The sequence below is a fragment of the Scyliorhinus torazame genome, chromosome 16, assembly GCF_047496885.1.
Source record: "Scyliorhinus torazame isolate Kashiwa2021f chromosome 16, sScyTor2.1, whole genome shotgun sequence".
NCBI classification, from domain to species: Eukaryota; Metazoa; Chordata; class Chondrichthyes; order Carcharhiniformes; family Scyliorhinidae; genus Scyliorhinus; species Scyliorhinus torazame.
Window position 1 is genome coordinate 191,953,836 of NC_092722.1, and position 22,653 is coordinate 191,976,488.

The 22,653-nt window shown below is 51.2% G+C and overlaps 1 protein-coding gene across 1 annotated transcript in view; it reads right to left on the reverse strand.

Moving 5' to 3' along the window:
* Positions 1 to 498: 498 nt before the first annotated feature.
* Positions 499 to 22,653, reverse strand: part of cpn1 (carboxypeptidase N, polypeptide 1) — a 141,972-nt gene continuing 119,817 nt past the window's right edge. The window contains exons 5-9 of the mRNA XM_072479701.1: positions 13,835 to 13,946; positions 12,438 to 12,577; positions 8,863 to 8,962; positions 2,362 to 2,480; positions 499 to 1,137 (exon numbers count right to left, since the gene is read on the reverse strand). Of these exons, the coding sequence (XP_072335802.1) occupies positions 865 to 1,137; positions 2,362 to 2,480; positions 8,863 to 8,962; positions 12,438 to 12,577; positions 13,835 to 13,946 (744 nt within the window). The 3' untranslated portion in view covers positions 499 to 864. The remainder of the gene's footprint in view (positions 1,138 to 2,361; positions 2,481 to 8,862; positions 8,963 to 12,437; positions 12,578 to 13,834; positions 13,947 to 22,653) is intronic.

A 22,653-nucleotide genomic window follows, 5' to 3' on the forward strand; every position in this document is an offset into this window, starting at 1 on the left:
GCGTTGGCCTAGGTGGGGTGGTCCTTCGAAGGGTTGGCGCAGACTCGATGAGCCGAATGGCCTCCTTTTGTACTGTACGGATTCTACGATTCAGTGTGAGCTGACCTGGCAGAACGGGAAGGGGCGGGGAAAATGGTGCTTCACGTGTCACAGAGATCACTGTGTTTTCAGCCCCAACCCCCACATATGTTGTCATGGAAACGGCTAAAACAAAGATGTCTTGTTTTTAGCACGGCTGAAAGAAATCGTCAAATAACTGTAAACCCCTCGGCAGTGTTGGAAATGGGGTGATGTCACAAAGTGTTGTGTGAAAACAGGCCAACAGCAAAGATGTGTTTTGGAAAAGAAGCCTTCAGCGTAGGCCTCAGGTCATCTGAACTGAACACTCACCTCACAACCGGGGGTTGCCAACCCTCCAGAATTGCCCTGGAGCAGTCCGAAATTGAAGATTCATCTCCCCAAACACGGAATCATACAAAACCCAGGGAGAAAAGTCAATGAGGATATAAAATAATTCATTTGTCTTGTTAGAAACATTTGTTCATTAATTATAATAATATAGAAGGAGGTTTGACCAACAGTGAAGAATCGTCCAATGGGAGGATGACAAAGAGTTCAGCTGCTTCCGGATTGGCGGTGGCAATGACAGATATGTTGGGTGACCAATGGCAGAAGCTGGAGGTGATAGGATCAGGCTCCAGGAATCAGTCCAGTGAGTTGTGAACCCCCGCTTGCGGCTTAAACGAGGAAAAGCAGAATTTTAACGTTGAAACAGAAAGCACATACAGTAAACACTTAAAGATAAATGGTCTCGGTTTGGATGTTCTTGCTCAGGCGGAGTTCTCCCAGGAGTTTCCAGCCCCGTCACTTCCCTGGCACCCCTTCATGGCGGGCGGTCGAGTGAAAAGTGTTTGAAGAGCGAGTGAGTCGGAGGGAGGACGTGGGGAGGGTTGGCGTTCCGTGCCCGTGGAGACGGTGTCGAGGGCGCCGATGTTCCTTTGGCCTCTGGGATCCCTCTCCGGTCGCCCGTGGACCCACTCTGTGAAGGGTCGCTCTGCTGGTGGCGATCGGTGAGAGCAAGATGTTGGGCGAACCGGTGCTGTGCGCAACTGCTTTTGACACCAAATGGAAATCCACCTGGGAAGAGATCAGATTTTTTTTTTTACAAGTCGAGGAGAAATTCAGGCGCGCACTGAAGAAGCAGAGTTAAATTCTTGCCTCAGAAGACCAGAAAAGAACAGCTTGCATTTACATAGCGCCTTCAAAGTTGCAAAACATCCTAATATGGTTCACGGGAGCACTCAAGTAAGAAAAACATGACAGCCAGTCGTAAAAGGAAACATCAAGACGTAACCAATAGCCCTTGTCGTTAAGGAGGAGAAGTGGAACAGAGAGTTGGAGAGGTTTGGCGATGGAGTCACGACCAACGGTGGGGCAATTTAAAGTCAGGAATGTTGAATGAGTCCAGAATTGGAGAGGCACAGAGATCCAAAAGGACTGCAGATTGGAGGAGGTCACAGAGACAGGGAAGGAGCGATGTCATGGAGGGGTTTGAAAAGAAGGGCGAGAATTTGAAAACATGCACTGCCAGAACAGAAGATGTGGAGATGCCGGCGTTGGACTGGGGTGAGCACAGTAAGAAGTCTTACTACAACACCAGGTTAAAGTCCAACAGGTTTGTTTCGAACCACTAGCTTTCGGAGCACTGCTCCTTCCTCAGGTGAATGAAGAGGTATGTCCAGAAACACATATATAGACAGATTCAAAGATGCCAGACAATGCTTGGAATGCGAGCATTAGCAGGTGATTAACTCTTTACAGATCCAGAGATGGGGTAACCCCAGGTTAAAGAGGTGTGAATTGTCTCAAGCCAGGACAGTTGGTAGGATTTCGCAGGCCAGATGGTGGGGGATGAATGTAATGTGACATGAATCCCAGGTCCCGGTTGAGGCCGCACTCATGTGTGCGGAACTTGGCTATAAGCTTCTGCTCGGCGATTCTGCGTTGTCGCGGGTCCTGAAGGCCGCCTTGGAGAACGCTTACCCGGAGATCAGAGGCTGAATGCCCTTGACTGCTGAAGTGTTCCCCGATAGCATGGGTCATGGAGCATGAGGGTGAAGGGGACTTGCCGTGACTCAGGACAGGGGGCAGCAAGGGTTTGTACGAGGTGAAGTTTACAGAGAGTAGAATGTGGGAGTGCAGCTGTGGAGTGTGTTGGGATAAGTGGCGGCTCTGTGTCGAACCTTCTCTGATAATAAGACTGCAAAGTGCCTCAGGACAGCATCCTGCATTAGAGGTGCTATATAAATAAAGATTGTTGCTGTGGGGATCAATAAATAAATATCGGGAAGAATGACTCACCAACGTTGCTTCATTGGCGCCAACATCAACCACAATGGCTTGGTCCTGATAACCTGGCGCCGACACGGTGACCGCATATTCGCCCGGCAACAACAGACGGAAATAGTCCCCACCGATACCTGGAAACAAAACAAAACTATCTTTACCCAAATGTATCTTGGAGTGGAGGCTCCCTGCATTGTACAAACCAGTGGGGAAACTGGGATAATTCCCAGCTCTCCAAGCTGCAAGATTAAGTATGAACATAGAAACAAACAAATTAATTAGGAGGAGTTGGCCATTCAGCCCCTCGAGCCTGCTCTGCCGTTCAATAAGATCGTGGCTGAGGTGATTGTGATCTCACCTCACATTCCCACCACCCCCAAGGTCCTTTTGAGTCCCTCGCCAGTCAAGAATCTATCTAAATCAGCCTTTAAAATATTCAACGAAGCAGGCTCCAAATTTCTCTGGGGAAGAAAGTTCCTCAGCCTAACATCAGAGGAAAGTTTCTGTCAGCTGCGTCTAAACTAGGAAACTATGTCCCCTATTTCTACACTCTCCCACAAGATAGCACAGTGGTTAGCACTGCTGCCTCAGAACTCCAGGGACCCAGGTTCGATTCCCGGCTTGGGTCACTGTCTGTGCGGGGTCTGCACGTTCTCCCTGTGTCTGCGTGGGTTTCCTCCGGGTGCTCCGGTTTCCTCCCACAGTCCAAAGAGGTGCAGGTTAGGTCGATTGACCGTGCTAAATTGTTCTCTAGTGTCCAAAAGGTTAGGTGGGGTTAGGGGGATAAGGCAGGGGTGTGGGCCTAGGTCGGATATTCTTTCGAAAGGGCTCCTGCACTGTAGCGATTCTGTGATTCCATCCACACTGTCAACTCCCCTCAGGATCATGTATGTTTCAATAAGATCACCTCTCAATCTTCTAAACTCCAATGGAGACAGGACAAGCCTATGCAACCTTTCCTCACAGATTAACTTCCCATTCTGTTCCTGTGCTGTATTTGTTCTTTGCTCTCACAGCGAAAGAAGATGGCCCAGGAACACTCTGAGGCTGAACAATGGGCTTCCTCGATGGTACTGAATCTGGGAGGTCCACCTGTTGATACTCCCCACCCCCACGCTGCGGTGGTCTTCCAGGGTCCAGGGGTGCTGTCAGTCTCCATCCCAAGCTCTGGAGGCAATCCCAGGCATTGTTCGGTGACCCCGCCCCGTTGTGTGATCTCGCAACGTCTCGCGAGATTACGTTGAACCAGTTTGTGAGAACGATAGGACCAAGGCCTGATGGGAAGTTACATCCTCCTGTTTCCTCTCAGCTGTCCCAGACGGTCATGGCCTTTGCCTGGGATTTTCTCACTTGGAAGATGTTTCAGAGGATGTGGGCGTCGCTGGCGAGACCAGCGTTTATTGTCCATCCCTAATTGCCCTCGGGAAGGTGGTGGGTGAGCTGCCTTCTTGAACCGTTGCAGTCCTTGTGGTGTAGGTACACTCACAGTGCAGTTAGGCAGGGAGCTCCAGGGTTTTGAATATATTTCCAAGTCGGGATGGTGAGTGACTTGGAGGGGAACCTCCAGGTGGTGGGTGTAGCACCATTGATCACACACGAGGCGAGACGTAAAGAACTTCAATCGAGGCTTTATTGAGCAGACTTGTTCAGACTTGTTCCCCAGCAGCTCAGTCACAGAATGCAGCTGCGGGGATTAACCCAGGGTCTTATACCCCGCCTATCTGGGTGGAGCCCAGTAGGCGGCAGATCCAATCAGGACCCAGCATCTGTCCTCCAATAGCTCCTCGGCATTCATGGTGTACCGTATTACCCCTAATACATACCACCACATTCTCCCCTTGTTAAAAAGGAACCCGGCGGGGTGGTGGGTGGTATGGTGGTAGGGGTTTACAGGGTCGGTGCCTTAACCATTGAACTATATACAATCATGCCGCTTTTACTGGGCCACTGAATTATTCACATTTTACCCGATTTGCAGCGTTAACTATTTACAACAATGCCGCTTTACTGGGCCACTGAATTATATACATCTTAAGTCGATTCGATGAGTCAAGATGGTGCTCTGGTCGCCCTTTCCGATCGTCCCAGCCCGGGTGGTGGTGGTGGTGCTGGCTCGGGTCCGGTCGACTCTGGGAGCATCGCGCTGTCCCCCTCTGTCTCCTTACTCCTGGACGGGCCTGGGAGGAGAACTGATCCCCCGGGAAGGAGGTGGCTGTGGGGTGCACCGGCGGGAGTGAGGGGGAGGTGATTGGTGTTGGGGGGGTGTGGGGAGCTCCGGCGGGCGGCAGGTCCCGCAGAGAGACCATGCCCTGTCGGCCGTCTGGGTACGCCATGTAGGCGTACTGCGGGTTTGCGTGGAGTAGATGTACCTTCTCCACCAGTGGGTCTGATTTGTGCGCCCGCACATGTTTCCGGAGCAGAATTGGTCCCGGGGCTGCCAGCCAGGTCGGAAGTGACGTTCCAGAGGAGGACTTCCTGGGAAAGAGGAGGAGGCGCTCGTGAGGCGTTTGGTTAGTGGTGGTACACAGCAGGGACCGGATAGAATGAAGGGCATCCGGGAGTACTTCCTGCCAGCGGGAAGTTGGGAGACTCCTAGACCATAGGGCCAGTAGGATGGTCTTCCAGACCGTTCCATTCTCCCTCTCTACCTGCCCGTTCTCCCGGGGGTTGTAGCTGGTCGTCCTGCTCGAGGCTATGCCCTTACTGAGCAGGAATTGACGCAGCTCGTCACTCATGAAGGAGGACCCCCTATCGCTCTAGATGTAGGCGGGGAAACCGAACAGGGTAAAGATGGTGCATAGAGCTTTAATGACCGTGGCCGCGGTCATGTCGGGGCAGGGGATGGCGAAGGGGAAACGGGAGTATTCGTCAACGATGCTAAGAAATTCCGTGTTGCGATCGGTGGAGGGGGGGGGGGGGGGGGAGGGGGGGGGCCTTTGCAGTCCAAACTGAGGCGTTCAAAGGGATGGGAAGCCTTTATCAGGTGCGCTCTATCTGGCTGAAAATGTGCGGTTTGCACTCTGCGCAGATTTGGCAGTTCCTGGTGACTGTTCGGACCTCCTCGACGGAGTACGGGAGGTTGCGGGCCTTTATGAAGTGGTAGAAACGAGTGACCCCCGGGTGGCAGAGGTCCTCGTGGAGGGCTTGGAGACGGTCCACTTGTGCGTTGGCACAAGTGCCGCGAGATAGGGCATCGGACGGCTCGCTCAGCTTTCCGGGACGATACAAGATCTCATAATTGTAGGTGGAGAGTTCGATCCTCCACCGCAGGATCATGTCGTTTTTTATCTTGCCCCGCTGTGCATTATCGAACATGAAGGCTACCGACCGTTGGTCAGTGAGGAGAGTGAATCTCCTACCGGCCAGGTAATGCCTCCAATGTCGCACAGCTTCCACTATGGCTTGGGCCTCCTTTTCCACTGAGGAGTGGCGAATTTCTGAAGCGTGGAGGGTCGGGGAGAAAAAGGCCACGGGTCTGCCCGCTTGGTTAAGGGTGGCCGCCAGAGCTATGTCGGATGCGTCGCTCTCGACTTGGAAGGGGAGGGACTCGTTGATGGCGTGCATCATGGCCTTTGCGATATCCGCTTTGATGCGGCTGAAGGCATGGCGGGCCTCTGTCGACAGGGGAAAAGTAGTGGACTGGATTAGTGGGCGGGCCTTGTCTGCGTACTGGGGAACCCACTGGGCGTAATAAGAAAAGAAGCCCAGGCAGCGTTTCAGGGCTTTGGCACAGTGGGGGAGAGGGAACTCCATGAGGGGGCGCATGCGTTCGGGGTCAGGGTCTATCACTCCATTACGCACTATGTAGCCAAGGATGGCTAGACGGTCGGTGCTAAACACGCATTTTTCCTCATTGTAGGTGAGGTTGAGGGCGTTAGTGGTCTGGAGGAATTTGCGGAGGTTGGCGTCGTGGTCCTGCTGGTCGTGGCCACAGATGGTGACATTGTCGAGGTACGGGAACGTGGCCCGTAAACCGTGCTGGTCGACCATTCGGTCCATCTCCCGTTGGAAGACTGAGACTCCGTTCGTGACGCCGATGGAACCCTTAAGAAGTGGTATAGCTGCCCATCTGCTTCGAAGGCAGTGTACTTGCGGTCACCGGGGCGAATGGGGAGCTGGTGGTAGGCAGACTTAAGATCCACGATGGAGAAGACCTTATACTGTGCAATCCGATTGACCATGTCGGATATGCGGGGGAGAGGGTACCTATCTAGCTGCGTGTACCTGTTGATGGTCTGACTGTAGTCTACGACCATCCTTTGCTTCTCCCCTGTCTTCACTACTACCACCTGGGCTCTCCAGGGACTATTGCTGGCCTGGATTATGCCTTCCTTCAGCAGCCGCTGGACTTCGGACCTGATAAACGTCCGGTCCTGGGTGCTGTACCGTCTGCTCCCTGTGGCGACGGGTTTGCAATCCGGGGTGAGGTTCGCAAACAAGGAGGGCGGTTCGACCTTGAGTGTCGCGAGGCCGCAGATAGTCAGTGGGGGTATTGGGCCGCCAAATTTGAATGTTAAGCTCTGGAGGTTGCATTGGAAGTCCAACCCCAGGAGGGTGGGAGCGCAGAGGTGGGGAAGGACGTACAGCCGGTAATTTTTGAACTCTCTCCCCTGCACCGTTAGGTTTGCGATGCAGAACCCTTTGATTGCAACGGAGTGGGACCCCGCCGCCAGGAAAATTTTTTGGGTGCTTGGCCGAATTACAAGGGAACAGCGTCTTACCGTGTCCGGGTGAATAAAACTCTCCGTGCTCCCCGAGTCGATCAAACACGGCGTCTCGTGCCCGTTCACCAGCACCTTTGTCGTTGTCGTCTGGAGCGTCCGGGGCCGCGACTGGTCGAGGGTCACCGATGTCAAACGTGGTTGGTGCATCTGATCGTTGTCTTCAGGCAGTGTGGAGCCGTCCACGCTGGGGTCCTTGCCTGCCAGCCAAGATGGCGGCTTCCATGGATCGCACGTGGCCGGGGGTGGACAAAATGGCTGCTCCCATGGATCGCACGCGGCCCGTGGGTAGTAAGATGGCAGCGCCCGTCCCCCCGTCGTGGTGTCCGGGGCCCAAAATGGCGGCGCCCGTTGGCCGCCCGTGGGTCGCTGGGGGGGTTGAGTCCGTGGTCCCGTTTCTTCCCCGGAGATAGCGGCGACCCCACGGGACTGGCACACCGCTGCGTAGTGCCCCTTTTTACCGCAGCTTTTACAGGTGGCCGAGCAGGCCGGGCAGCGCTGGCGGGGGTGTTTCGGCTGCCCGCAAAAATAGCAGTGGGGCCCCCCCGGGTGGTCTGGGATTCTGGCTGCGCACGCTTGCGGAGGGGCGGGGGGTGCCGGGGGGTCGGTCGCGTCGGGGGTCCACGGAGCCCAAGGGGCTGTAGTGCGGTCGGGGGCATAGGCGTGGGCGTTTTGGGAGGCCACGTCGAGGGAGGCTGCAAGGGCCCGTACCTCTGTGAGTCCGAGAGAGTCTTTCTCTAAAAGTCTCTGGCGAATTTGCGACGATGCCAAACCTGCTACGTAAGCGTCTCTGATCAGGAGGTCCGTATGTTCGTTCGCCGTAACCGCTGGGCAGTTGCAGTTTCGTCCCAGGATCGTTAAAGCATTGAAGAAATCGTCTAGCGATTCCCCGGGGATTTGTCGTCTCGTCGCGAGCTGGTAGCGTGCGTAGACCTGGTTGACGGGCCTAATGTAGATCTCCTTCAGCAAGTTGATCGCCGCTGGGAATTCTTCCGTGTCCTCAATGAGTGAGTAGATTTCGGGACTCACCCTGGAATGCAGGACCTGCATCTTCTGGTCTTCTGTTGGTCTGCCAGGGGCCGTTCGGAGGTATCCCTCAAAGCACGCCAGCCAGTGTTTAAACGCCGATGTTGCGTTAGCTGCTTGGGGGCCGATTCGCAGGCACTCCGGGGCGATCCGGAGCTCCATATTCCCTTTTAAGTCTGCTCAATAAATTGTAGCACCATCGATCACACACGAGGCGAGACGTAAAGAACTTCAATCGAGGCTTTATTGAGCAGACTTGTTCAGACTCGTTCCCCAGCAGCTCAGTTACAGAATGCAGCTGCGGGGATTAACCCAGGTTCTTATACCCCGCCTATCTGGGTGGAGCCCAGTAGGTGGCAGATCCAATCGGGACCCAGCATCTGTCCTCCAATAGCTCCTCGGCATTCATGGTGTACCGTATTACCCTTAATACATACCACCACAGTGGGGTTCCCAGGTATCTGCAGCTCTTGTCCTTCGAGATGGTCGTGGTCGTGGGTTTGGAAGGTGCTGTCGAAGGACCCTTGGTGAGTTGCTAAAGTGCATCTTGCAGATGGTACACACAGCTGCCACTGTGCGTAGGTGGGGGAGGGTTTGCCAATCAAATCGGCTGCTTTACTTGGATCGTGCCAGTCTTTGGCCAAAGGGTAGCAATACAAGCCATGGATCGAGTCATTAATGATGCATTGAGAAGGTGAAGTGGAGGCAAGGGAAGTACTTCCACAGGAGAATTCAGTATTGAAGCAGATCGCATGAACCTGGCACCCACCTGAGGTAACATCGTGATTGATACCAGAAACTGAAATAACAGCCTTGTGAATTCCATTGTTATTTTCATCCAGGACCATCCCTTTAATCCCCTTGTGAACCTGGAACAAATACAAAATGTACAGGCGGTAATCATCTATCATCTTGCAATTGACAAATCCACACAGAGCATCAGAGTGAAACTCCCTCTACACTGTCCCCTCAAACGTTCCCAGGACAGGTACAGCACGGGGTTAGATACAGAGTAAAGCTTCCTCTACACTGTCCCCATCAAACACTCCCAGGACAGGTATAGCACGGGGTTAGATACAGAGTAAAGCTCCCTCTACACTGTCCCCATCAAACACTCCCAGGACAGGTACAGCACGGGGTTAGATACAGAGTAAAGCTCCCTCTACACTGTCCCCAACAAACACTCCCAGGACAGGTACAGCACGGGGTTAGATACAGAGTAAAGCTCCCTCTACACTGTCCCCATCAAATACTACCAGGACCAGGTACAGCACGGGGTTAGATACAGAGTAAAGCTCCCTCTACACTGTCCCCATCAAACACTCCCAGGACGGGCACAGCACGGGGTTAGATACAGAGTAAAGCTCCCTCTACACTGTCCCCATCAAACACTCCCAGGACAGGTACAGCACGGGGTTAGATAAAGAGTAAAGCTCCCTCTACACTGTCCCTATCAAACACTACCAGGACAGGTACAGCACGGGGTTAGATACAGAGTAAATCTCCCTCTACACTGTCACCATCAAACACTCCCAGGACAGGTACAGCACGGGGTTAGATACAGAGTTAAGCTCCCTCAACACTGTCCCCAGCAAACACTCCCAGGACAGGTACTGCACGGGGTTAGAGACAGAATAAAGCTCCCTCTACACTGTCCCCATCAAACACTCCCAGGACAGGTACAGCATGGGGTTAGATACAGAATAAAGCTCCCTCTGCACTGTCCCCATCAAACACTCCCAGGACAGGTACAGCACGGGGTTAGGTACAGAGTAAAGCTCCCTCTACACTGTCCCCATCAGACATTCCCAGGACAGGTACAGCACGGGGTTAGATAGCGAGTAAAGCTCCATCTACACTGTCCCCATCAAACACTCCCAGGACAGGTACAGCACGGGGTTAGATACAGAGTAAAGCTCCCTCTACACTGTCCCCATCAAACACTCCCAGGATAGGTACAGCACAGGGTTAGATACAGAGTGAAGCTCCCTCTACACTGTCCCCATCAAACATTCCCAGGACAGGTACAGCACGGGGTTAGATACAGGGTAAAGCTCCCTCTACACAGTCCCCATCAAACACTCCCAGGGCAGGTACAGCACGGGGTTAGATACAGGGTAAAGCTCCCTCTACACAGTCCCCATCAAACACTCCCAGGACAGGTGCAGCACAGGGTTAGATAGAGAGTAATGCTCCCTCTACACTTTCCCCATCAAACACTCCCAGGACAGGTACAGCACGGGGTTAGATACAGAGTAAAGCTCCCTCTACACTGTCCCCATCAAACACTCCCAGGATAGGTACAGCACAGGGTTAGATACAGAGTGAAGCTCCCTCTACACTGTCGCCATCAAACATTCCCAGGACAGGTACAGCACGGGGTTAGATACAGGGTAAAGCTCCCTCTACACAGTCCCCATCAAACACTCCCAGGACAGGTACAGCACGGGGTTAGATACAGAGTAAAGCTCCCTCTACACTGTCCCCATCAAACACTCCCATGATAGGTACAGCACAGGGTTAGATACAGAGTGAAGCTCCCTCTACACTGTCCCCATCAAACATTCCCAGGACAGGTACAGCACGGGGTTAGATACAGGGTAAAGCTCCCTCTACACAGTCCCCATCAAACACTCCCAGGGCAGGTACAGCACGGGGTTAGATACAGGGTAAAGCTCCCTCTCCACAGTCCCCATCAAACACTCCCAGGACAGGTGCAGCACAGGGTTAGATACAGAGCAAAGCTCCCTCTACACTGTCCCCATCAAACACTCCCAGGACAGGTACAGCACGGGGTTAGATGCAGAGTAAAGCTCCCTCGACACTGTCTCCATCAAACACTCCCAGGACAGGTACAGCATGGGGATAGATACAGAGTAAAGCTCCCTCTACACTGTCCCCATCAAACACTCCCAGGACAGGTACAGCACGGGGTTAGATGCAGAGTAAAGCTCCCTCGACACTGTCTCCATCAAACACTCCCACGTCAGGTCCAGCATGGGGTTAGATCCAGAATAAAGCTGTCTTTACACTGACACATCATATACTAGCAGCAAAGACATAGTGTCAGATTAACACAAGTTTAGAAATGAAGTGTTATTGTTAATTCTATTCTCAGTTTGGAGCCAACAGTCCAAGTTTCCAGCTTGTTAAGTTTTGATGTTTATAGCAATGGAAAGTTGTGACATCTCTCAATGTTTCCGACAGTGCAGCAGGGACAGGCTCTGTGCTGACACATTTTCCTGTATTGTTGCAGTAACATATTACACACAGATATTATGTAAAAACATAGATATTATATTACACACAGATGGTGTATTACACACAGATAGTGTATTACACACAGATTACAGGACAGCATTCTCAATTGAATAGAGCAAAGCAGCTGACATGGCCCCATCAGGCTGATAAATAGGATTACTTTGGTCTTTGAAATTCTGGCTGAGATTGTGCCTGTATTTGTTTTAAGTCAAAGAGCCTGACAGTTATCCCACTGGTTGTCATGATATGCAGACATGCAGATAATGATATACAGACAGGCAGCTCATGAACACAGAGAACAGGACATGACCAATGAGCAGGCAGGACACTCAGGGGTGGCATCTCACTATAAAAGGCACGAGGCACTCACACTCCGCCTCTTTCCGCTGATGAACACGAGCAGCACGATAGCACTGTGGCTTCACAGCGCCAGGGTCCCAGGTTCGATTCCCTGCTGGGTCATTGTGTGGAGTCTGCACGTTCTCCCCGTGTGTGCGTGGGTTTCCTCCGGCTGCTCCGGTTTCCTCCCACAGTCCAAAGATGTGCAGGTTACGTGGATTGGCCATGATAAAATTGCCCTTTGTGACCAAAAAGGTTAGATGGGGTTATTGGGTTACGGGGATAGGGTGGAAGTGAGGGCTATGTGGGTTGGTGCAGACGATGGGCCGAATGGCCTCCTTCTGCACTGTGTGTTAAAATTGGAAACATCTACAGAGTGAGTCAGGGTGTATGTACAGTATCACACCTCCAACACGTGGCTAAGAGCTAGTCTGGTTCAGTCAGACAGAGTAACCACACTTAGGTTAGCAGAGAGTCGAACTCATAGAGATCTGTGCTAACTGTGCTACTGGTTCAATAAATCAGATTGAACTAACTTCAAGGTCTGGAGTATCTTTTGGTTAAAGCTGCATCCAGTTGCAGCCTGTGTTATCCCAGAGTACATAACACGACACAGGTGAGTGTATTGATCTCGAACTTGCCAACTCCTTTGTGCCAATAATCAAACCGAGGTGTTGGATTATCTCTGATTCGGAATCATCAACTCAATCGATCGAGAAACCCGGAGCCATCTCAGCTTCTCACCTCCTCAATGAAGGCCAGTAGCGCCTCTCGATTTCCGTACCACTCTCTCTGCAGCTCACTCTCTGGTGGGAACTTCTTGCAGCTTAGCTCCAACGTGATTTCAAAGCAGTTGGTGTGTAGGTAGTTGAAGTCCTGCATCCCTGCGCCAACAGGGCCCAAGGGGGAGAAGAGCTTGATAACCGAGGTACAGTGGAAATGTGAAGAATTAAGATACAAAATCACCCAAGCAACACAATTGAAGTCGATATCTGCAAGACCCCCCAAGCCCCCCGCCACACACACATGGCGTGGTGTTGGGTTGATGTCCCGGGGGCCAGGGTGTGGTTGACGGCGTGGTGTTAGACCACGCTGGTTGTCAGCTGGTACAGCAGGAGTGACATCTCTGAACTTTGAGGGAAAACAAGATTGTTGGATGAATTGTAGGACAGGGGGGGGGGGAATTGGACATGAAGAGAGTGGAGATTACAGCCTTAAAATTGGACCATTCCAATGGCATCGATAATAATAATAATCTTTATTATTGTCACAAGTAGGCTCACATTAACACTGCAATGAAGTTACTGTGAAAATCCCCTCGTCGCCAAACTCCGGCGCCTGTTCGGGTACACAGAGGGAGAATTCAGAATGTCCAATTCACCAAACAGCACGTCTTTCGGGACTTGTGGGAGGAAACCGGAGCACCCGGAGGAAACACACGCAGACACGGGGAGAACGTGCAGACCCCGCACAGACAGTGACCCAGCCGGGAATCGAACCTGGGACCCTGACGCTGTGAAGCAACAGTGCTAACCACTGTGCCATGTGTCGGGGGAACAGAACAGCTGATTGAACCGGAGGGCATATTGATTTTGGCAGCGGGAAGTTGGTGGGATGTTTCCTGCCCATGCCCGCACACCCCAGGAGGTGCTTTGGGGGGGGGGGGGGGGGGGGGGGGTGGTGGTACTTACAGAATCCCAAACATACACACCCAGGACTGACCCAGTGAGACAACATCTGCAAAGTCCTGGGCACGTGTTCGCACTGGGACTGAAACTAGGCTGAAAGTTGGAATTTCACTCACTGAGGCCTCATTGCCCCCTGGACAGGACCTTGTGGCTCCCGAGTATCTGCGTCCCCACGCTTACCCTCGTCCGCACACCTGGCTCAAGGCCGGCTCAGCAGCTCGGGTGTCTGAGGAAGCGGAGAGACCTGCCCTCTGCCCCCCCCCCCCCCCCCCGCTAGCCACTGTTCAACGACTCTGCCTCCCCCAGGGCTGGGTGAATGGGGGTTTTGCCTCGGCACATCCCCAGAACGGGCCGCTGCCTGGGCTGGCATGGTGCACGATGGGCTAAACTGGCTCATTCTCTGCAGGAAAGGTTGGAAGATGCTCGAAGCAGAGGGAGGGGGTGACGCCTCACCTCTCGAAAGCGAATACCAACTGGCACCATTTGTGATCCCATCAGGAAAGTAGTCTCCGCAATTGGTTCCGCTGTGCATCCAGCCATGAGAGTAGGAATAGACCTTCGCGAGCTGAAACGAGAGGGAACTTTATCGGGGACAGAAAGAAGCAAAGTCCGCATCATGCAGCAGCATTGAGATTTCCACACAAAAAACCCCCTCAATTATTCAAAGTTGAAACTCCTTCGTCGTATGTTGTTGCTTCACTGAAACCCGGGGGTGATGGTCACAAACTGCCCCACTCAGGGGGCGCGATTTTCCGAACTGGAGACAGAGTGTTCGCTCCGTCGTGAAGGCCGTCGCGGTTCACAAAGGTGCGAAATGGGCGCGGGCAGTAGCGATTCTGGCCCCCATAGGCGCTGGAGCGGTTCAAGCTGCCGCAGCCTCCCTTCCTGGCATCAACAGGGCGCCGCGCCAACCCGTGCATGCGCGGGGGACGTCTCCGACGCCCCGACCCAACATGGCGTGGGGGTTCAGGGACCGGCCGCATAATAAAATAGGGCCAGGGTGGAGAGGCCGGCCCGTCGATCAGTAGACACCGATCATGACCCAGACCCCATCGGAGGGCCCCCCCCCCCCCCCCCCCCGGTGAAGGAGCTCCTCTCCGCCCCCCCCCCCCCACAGGCCGCCCCCCCCCCTCCCCGGGGACGGAGCCCCCCCCCCCACAGGCCGCCCCCCCCCCTCCCCGGGGACGGAGCCACCCTCCCCCACAGGCCGCACCCCCCAGGGACGGAGGCCCCCCCCCCCACAGGCCGCCCCCACCCCGGGGACGGAGCCCCCCCCCCCCACAGGCCGCACCCCCCAGGGACGGAGGCCCCCCCCCCCCACAGGCCGCCCCCACCCCGGGGACGGAGCCCCCCCCCCCACAGGCCGCACCCCCCAGGGACGGAGGCCCCCCCCCCCCCACAGGCCGCACCCCCCAGGGACGGAGGCCCCCCCCCCCAAAGGCCGCCCCCCCCCCCTCCCGGGGACGGAGCCCCCCTCCCCCCCCACAGGCCGCCCCCCCACCCGGGGACGGAGCCCCCCCCCGCCACAGGCCGCCGCCCCCCCCGGGGACGGAGCCCCCCCCCCACAGGCCGCCCCCCCCCCCTCCCCGGGGACGGAGCCCCCCCCCCCACAGGCCGCCCCCCCCCCTCCCCGGGGACGGAGCCCCCCCCCCACAGGCCGCCCCCCCACCCGGGGACGGAGCCCCCCCCGCCACAGGCCGCCGCCCCCCCCCGGGGACGGAGCCCCCCCCCCACAGGCCGCCCCCCGACCCTTTGCGCAGAGTTCCCGCCGGCAGCGACCGGGTGTGAATGGCGCCGGCCGGACTCTGCTTTCTCTGCATGGCCGCTCGGCCCATCCGGGCTGGAGAATCGGCGGCCTCGCTTCGCACAGCGGCCCGCCACCGGAGGCGTGCCAAACGCACCGGCGCAAATGGCTCTTGCACAATCGCGCTCCGGCGTCGGGGTGGCGTGGTGTCGTTGCGGCGATTCTCCGGCCCGGTCCGGCTCGGGGAGAATCACGCCCAGGGGTTCTGGAATAAAAACTCTCAAACAGCAATACAGCTGCTCCCTCTGGTGGACAATAGAAATACAGCAGGCGCAGGGAGTGCACTTCTGTGAAATATTTGACCCAAGAATTCCAGCAAAACACACGGTTAACATCAATCTTTACGGAAACGGATCTGTTATTCAATATAAAAAACACCCTTGATTAGATTTCAGTCAGTAACTCACCCCCAGGTATCTGTTATTCTATATATAAACCACCCTGAACCCCTCGATTAGATTCCAGTCAGTAGCTCACCCCCAGGTATCTGTTATTCTATATATAAACCACCCCGAATCCCTCGATTAGATTCCAGTCTGTAACTCACTCCCAGGGATCTGTTATTCTATATATAAACCACCCAAACCCCCCGATTAGATTCCAGTCTGTAACTCACTCGCAGGTATCTGTTATTCTATATATAAACCACCGCGAACCACTTAATTAGATTCCAGTCTGTAACTCACTCCCGGGTATCTGTTATTCTATATATAAACCCCCTGAACCCCTCAATTAGATTCCAGTCTGTAACTCACTCCCGGGTATCTGTTATTCTATATAGATTTCATCTAATTTACAGTGCAGAAGGAGGCCATTCGGCCCATCGAGCCTGCACCGGCTCTTGGAAAGAGCGACCTACCCAAGGTCCACACCTCCACCCTATCCCCATAACCCAGCAACCCCACCCAACATTATGGGCAATGTTGGACATTAAGGGCAATTTAGCATAGCCAATCCACCGAACCTGCACATCTTTGGACTGTGGGAGGAAACCGGAGCACCCGGGGGAAACCCACGCACACACGGGGAGGATGTGCAGACTCCGCACAGACAGTGACCCAAGCCAGAATCGAACCTGGGACCCTGGAGCTGTGAAGGAATTGTGCTATCCACAATGCTACCGTGCTGCCCTGTAACTCACTCCCGGGTATCTGTTATTCTATATATAAACCACCCAAACACCTTGATTAGATTCCAGTCTGTAACTCACTCCTGGGTATCTGTTATTCTATATATAAACCACCCAAACCCCTCGATTAGATTCCAGTCTGTAACTCACTCCCGGGTACCTGTTATTCTATATATAAACCACCCAAACCCCTCGATTAGATTCCAGTCTGTAACTCACTCCCGGGTATCTGTTATTCTATATATAAACCACCCTGAACCCCTCGATTAGATTCCAGTCTGTAACTCACTCCCAGGTATCTGTTATTCTATATATAAACCACCCCGAACCCCTCGATTAGATTCCAGTCTGTAACTCACTCCCGGGTATCTGTTATTCTATATATAAACCACCCCGAACCCCTCGATTAGATTCCAGTCTGTAACTCACTCCCGGGTATCTGTTATTCTATATATAAACCACCCAAACCCCTTGATTAGATTCCAGTCTGTAACTCACTCCCGGGTATCTGTTATTCTATATATAAACCACCCAAACCCCTCGATTAGATTCCAGTCTGTAACTCACTCCCGGGTATCTGTTATTCTATATATAAACCGCCCCAAACCCCTCGATTAGATTCCAGTCTGTAACTCACTCCCGGGTATCTGTTATTCTATATATAAACCACCCAAACCCCTCGATTAGATTCCAGTCTGTAACTCACTCCCGGGTATCTGTTATTCTATATATAAACCGCCCCAAACCCCTCGATTAGATTCCAGTCTGTAACTCACTCCCGGGTCTCTGTTATTCTATATATAAACCACCGTGAACCCCTCGATTAGATTCCAGTCTGTAACTCACTCCTGGGCATCTGTTATTCTATATATAAACCACCCAAACCCCTCGATTAGATTCCAGTCTGTAACTCACTCCCGGGTATCTGTTATTCTATATATAAACCACCCAAACCCCTCGATTAGATTCCAGTCTGTAACTCACTCCCGGGTATCTGTTATTCTATATATAAACCACCCAAACCCCTCGATTAGATTCCAGTCTGTAACTCACTCCCGGGTATCTGTTATTCTATATATAAACCACCCAAACCCCTCGATTAGATTCCAGTCTGTAACTCACTCCCGGGTATCTGTTATTCTATATATAAACCACCCAAACCCCTCGATTAGATTCCAGTCTGTAACTCACTCCCGGGTATCTGTTATTCTATATATAAACCGCCCCAAACCCCTCGATTAGATTCCAGTCTGTCACTCACTCCCGGGTATCTGTTATTCTATATATAAACCGCCCCAAACCCCTCGATTAGATTCCAGTCTGTCACTCACTCCCGGGTATCTGTTATTCTATATATAAACCACCCTAAACCCCTCGATTAGATTCCAGTCTGTCACTCACTCCCGGGTATCTGTTATTCTATATATAAACCACCAAAACCCCTCGATTAGATTCCAGTCTGTAACTCACTCCCGGGTATCTGTTATTCTATATATAAATCACCCCGAACCCCTCGATTAGATTCCAGTCTGTAACTCACTCCCGGGTATCTGTTATTCTATATATAAACCACGCCGAACCCCTCGATTAGATTCCAGTCTGTAACTCACTCCCGGGTATCGGTTATTCTATATATAAACCACCCCGAACCCCTCGATTAGATTCCAGTCTGTAACTCACTCCCGGGTATCTGTTATTCTATATATAAACCACCCAAACCCCTCGATTAGATTCCAGTCTGTAACTCACTCCCGGGGATCTGTTATTCTATATATAAACCACTCCAAACCCCTCGATTAGATTCCAGTCTGTAACTCACTCCCGGGTATCTGTTATTCAATATATAAACAACTCCAAACCCCTCGATTAGATTCCAGTCTGTAACTCACTCCCGGGTATCTGTTATTCTATATATAAACCACCCGAACCCCTCGATTAGATTCCAGTCTGTAACTCACTCCCGGGTATCTGTTATTCTATATATAAACCACTCCAAACCCCTCGATTAGATTCCAGTCTGTAATTCACTCCCGGGTATCTGTTATTCTATATATAAACCACTCCAAACCCCTCGATTAGATTCCAGTCTGTAACTCACTCCCGGGTATCTGTTATTCTATATATAAACCGCCCCAAACCCCTCGATTAGATTCCAGTCTGTAACTCACTCCCGGGTCTCTGTTATTCTATATATAAACCACCGTGAACCCCTCGATTAGATTCCAGTCTGTAACTCACTCCTGGGTATCTGTTATTCTATATATAAACCACCCAAACCCCTCGATTAGATTCCAGTCTGTAACTCACTCCCGGGTATCTGTTATTCTATATATAAACCACCCAAACCCCTCGATTAGATTCCAGTCTGTAACTCACTCCCGGGTATCTGTTATTCTATATATAAACCACCCAAACCCCTCGATTAGATTCCAGTCTGTAACTCACTCCCGGGTATCTGTTATTCTATATATAAACCACCCAAACCCCTCGATTAGATTCCAGTCTGTAACTCACTCCCGGGTATCTGTTATTCTATATATAAACCACCCAAACCCCTCGATTAGATTCCAGTCTGTAACTCACTCCCGGGTATCTGTTATTCTATATATAAACCGCCCCAAACCCCTCGATTAGATTCCAGTCTGTCACTCACTCCCGGGTATCTGTTATTCTATATATAAACCGCCCCAAACCCCTCGATTAGATTCCAGTCTGTCACTCACTCCCGGGTATCTGTTATTCTATATATAAACCACCCTAAACCCCTCGATTAGATTCCAGTCTGTCACTCACTCCCGGGTATCTGTTATTCTATATATAAACCACCAAAACCCCTCGATTAGATTCCAGTCTGTAACTCACTCCCGGGTATCTGTTATTCTATATATAAATCACCCCGAACCACTCGCTTAGATTCCAGTCTGTAACTCACTCCCGGGTATCTGTTATTCTATATATAAACCACTCCGAACCCCTCGATTAGATTCCAGTCTGTAACTCACTCCCGGGTATCTGTTATTCTATATATAAACCACCCCGAACCCCTCGATTAGATTCCAGTCTGTAACTCACTCCCGGGTATCTGTTATTCTATATATAAACCACCCAAACCCCTCGATTAGATTCCAGTCTGTAACTCACTCCCGGGGATCTGTTATTCTATATATAAACCACTCCAAACCCCTCGATTAGATTCCAGTCTGTAACTCACTCCCGGGTATCTGTTATTCTATATATAAACCACCCGAACCCCTCGATTAGATTCCAGTCTGTAACTCACTCCCGGGTATCTGTTATTCTATATATAAACCACTCCAAACCCCTCGATTAGATTCCAGTCTGTAATTCACTCCCGGGTATCTGTTATTCTATATATAAACCACTCCAAACCCCTCGATTAGATTCCAGTCTGTAACTCACTCCCGGGTATCTGTTATTCTATATATAAACCACCCTGAACCCCTCGATTAGATTCCAGTCTGTAACTCACTCCCGGGTATCTGTTATTCTATATATAAACCACTCCAAACCCCTCGATTAGATTCCAGTCTGTAACTCACTCCCGGGGATCTGTTATTCTATATATAAACCACTCCAAACCCCTCGATTAGATTCCAGTCTGTAACTCACTCCCGGGTATCTGTTATTCGAGATATAAACCACTCCAAACCCCTCGTTTAGATTCCACGCTGTAACTCACTCCCGGGTATCTGTTATTCTATATATAAACCACCCGAACCCCTCGATTAGAATCCAGTCTGTAACTCACTCCCGGGTATCTGTTATTCTATATATAAACCACTCCAAACCCCTCGATTAGATTCCAGTCTGTAACTCACTCCCGGGTATCTGTTATTCTATATATAAACCTCCCGAAACCCCTCGATTAGATTCCAGTCTGTAACTCACTCCCGGGTATCTGTTATTCTATATATAAACCACCCAAACCCCTCGATTAGATTCCAGTCTGTAACTCACTCCCGGGTATCTGTTATTCTATATATAAACCACCCAAACCCCTCGATTAGATTCCAGTCTGTAACTCACTCCCGGGTATCTGTTATTCTATATATAAACCACCCAAACCCCTCGATTAGATTCCAGTCTGTAACTCACTCCCGGGTATCTGTTATTCTATATATAAACCACCCAAACCCCTCGATTAGATTCCAGTCTGTAACTCACTCCCGGGTATCTGTTATTCTATATATAAACCGCCCCAAACCCCTCGATTAGATTCCAGTCTGTCACTCACTCCCGGGTATCTGTTATTCTATATATAAACCGCCCCAAACCCCTCGATTAGATTCCAGTCTGTCACTCACTCCCGGGTATCTGTTATTCTATATATAAACCACCCTAAACCCCTCGATTAGATTCCAGTCTGTCACTCACTCCCGGGTATCTGTTATTCTATATATAAACCACCCAAACCCCTCGATTAGATTCCAGTCTGTAACTCACTCCCGGGGATCTGTTATTCTATATATAAACCACTCCAAACCCCTCGATTAGATTCCAGTCTGTAACTCACTCCCGGGTATCTGTTATTCTATATATAAACCACTCCAAACCCCTCGATTAGATTCCAGTCTGTAACTCACTCCCGGGTATCTGTTATTCTATATATAAACCACCAGAACCCCTCGATTAGATTCCAGTCTGTAACTCACTCCCGGGTATCTGTTATTCTATATATAAACCACTCCGAACCCCTCGATTAGATTCCAGTCTGTAACTCACTCCCGGGTATCTGTTATTCTATATATAAACCACCCAAACCCCTCGATTAGATTCCAGTCTGTAACTCACTCCCGGGGATCTGTTATTCTATATATAAACCACTCCAAACCCCTCGATTAGATTCCAGTCTGTAACTCACTCCCGGGTATCTGTTATTCTATATATAAACCACTCCAAACCCCTCGATTAGATTCCAGTCTGTAACTCACTCCCGGGTATCTGTTATTCTATATATAAACCACCAGAACCCCTCGATTAGATTCCAGTCTGTAACTCACTCCCGGGTATCTGTTATTCTATATATAAACCACTCCAAACCCCTCGATTAGATTCCAGTCTGTAATTCACTCCCGGGTATCTGTTATTCTATATATAAACCACTCCAAACCCCTCGATTAGATTCCAGTCTGTAACTCACTCCCGGGTATCTGTTATTCTATATATAAACCACCCTGAACCCCTTGATTAGATTCCAGTCTGTAACTCACTCCCGGGTATCTGTTATTCTATATATAAACCACTCCAAACCCCTCGATTAGATTCCAGTCTGTAACTCACTCCCGGGGATCTGTTATTCTATATATAAACCACTCCAAACCCCTCGACTAGATTCCAGTCTGTAACTCACTCCCGGGTATCTGTTATTCTATATATAAACCACTCCAAACCCCTCGATTAGATTCCAGGCTGTAACTCACTCCCGGGTATCTGTTATTCTATATATAAACCACCCGAACCCCTCGATTAGAATCCTGTCTGTAACTCACTCCCGGGTATCTGTTATTCTATATATAAACCACTCCAAACCCCTCGATTAGATTCCAGTCTGTAACTCACTCCCGGGTATCTGTTATTCTATATATAAACCACTCCAAACCCCTCGATTAGATTCCAGTCTGTAACTCACTCCCGGGTATCTGTTATTCTATATATAAACCACCCTGAACCCCTCGGTTAGATTCCAGTCTGTAACTCACTCCCGGGTATCTGTTATTCTATATATAAACCACCCGAACCCCTCGATTAGATTCCAGTCTGTAACTCACTCCCGGGTATCGGTTATTCTATATATAAACCACCCCAACCCCTCGATTAGATTCCAGTCTGTAACTCACTCCCGGGTATCTGTTATTCTATATATAAACCTCCCGAAACCCCTCGATTAGATTCCAGTCTGTAACTCACTCCCGGGTATCTGTTATTCTATATATAAACCACCCAAACCCCTCGATTAGATTCCAGTCTGTAACTCACTCCCGGGTATCTGTTATTCTATATATAAACCACCCAAACCCCTCGATTAGATTCCAGTCTGTAACTCACTCCCGGGTATCTGTTATTCTATATATAAACCACCCAAACCCCTCGATTAGATTCCAGTCTGTAACTCACTCCCGGGTATCTGTTATTCTATATATAAACCACCCAAACCCCTCGATTAGATTCCAGTCTGTAACTCACTCCCGGGTATCTGTTATTCTATATATAAACCGCCCCAAACCCCTCGATTAGATTCCAGTCTGTCACTCACTCCCGGGTATCGGTTATTCTATATATAAACCACCCTGAACCCCTTGATTAGATTCCAGTCTGTAA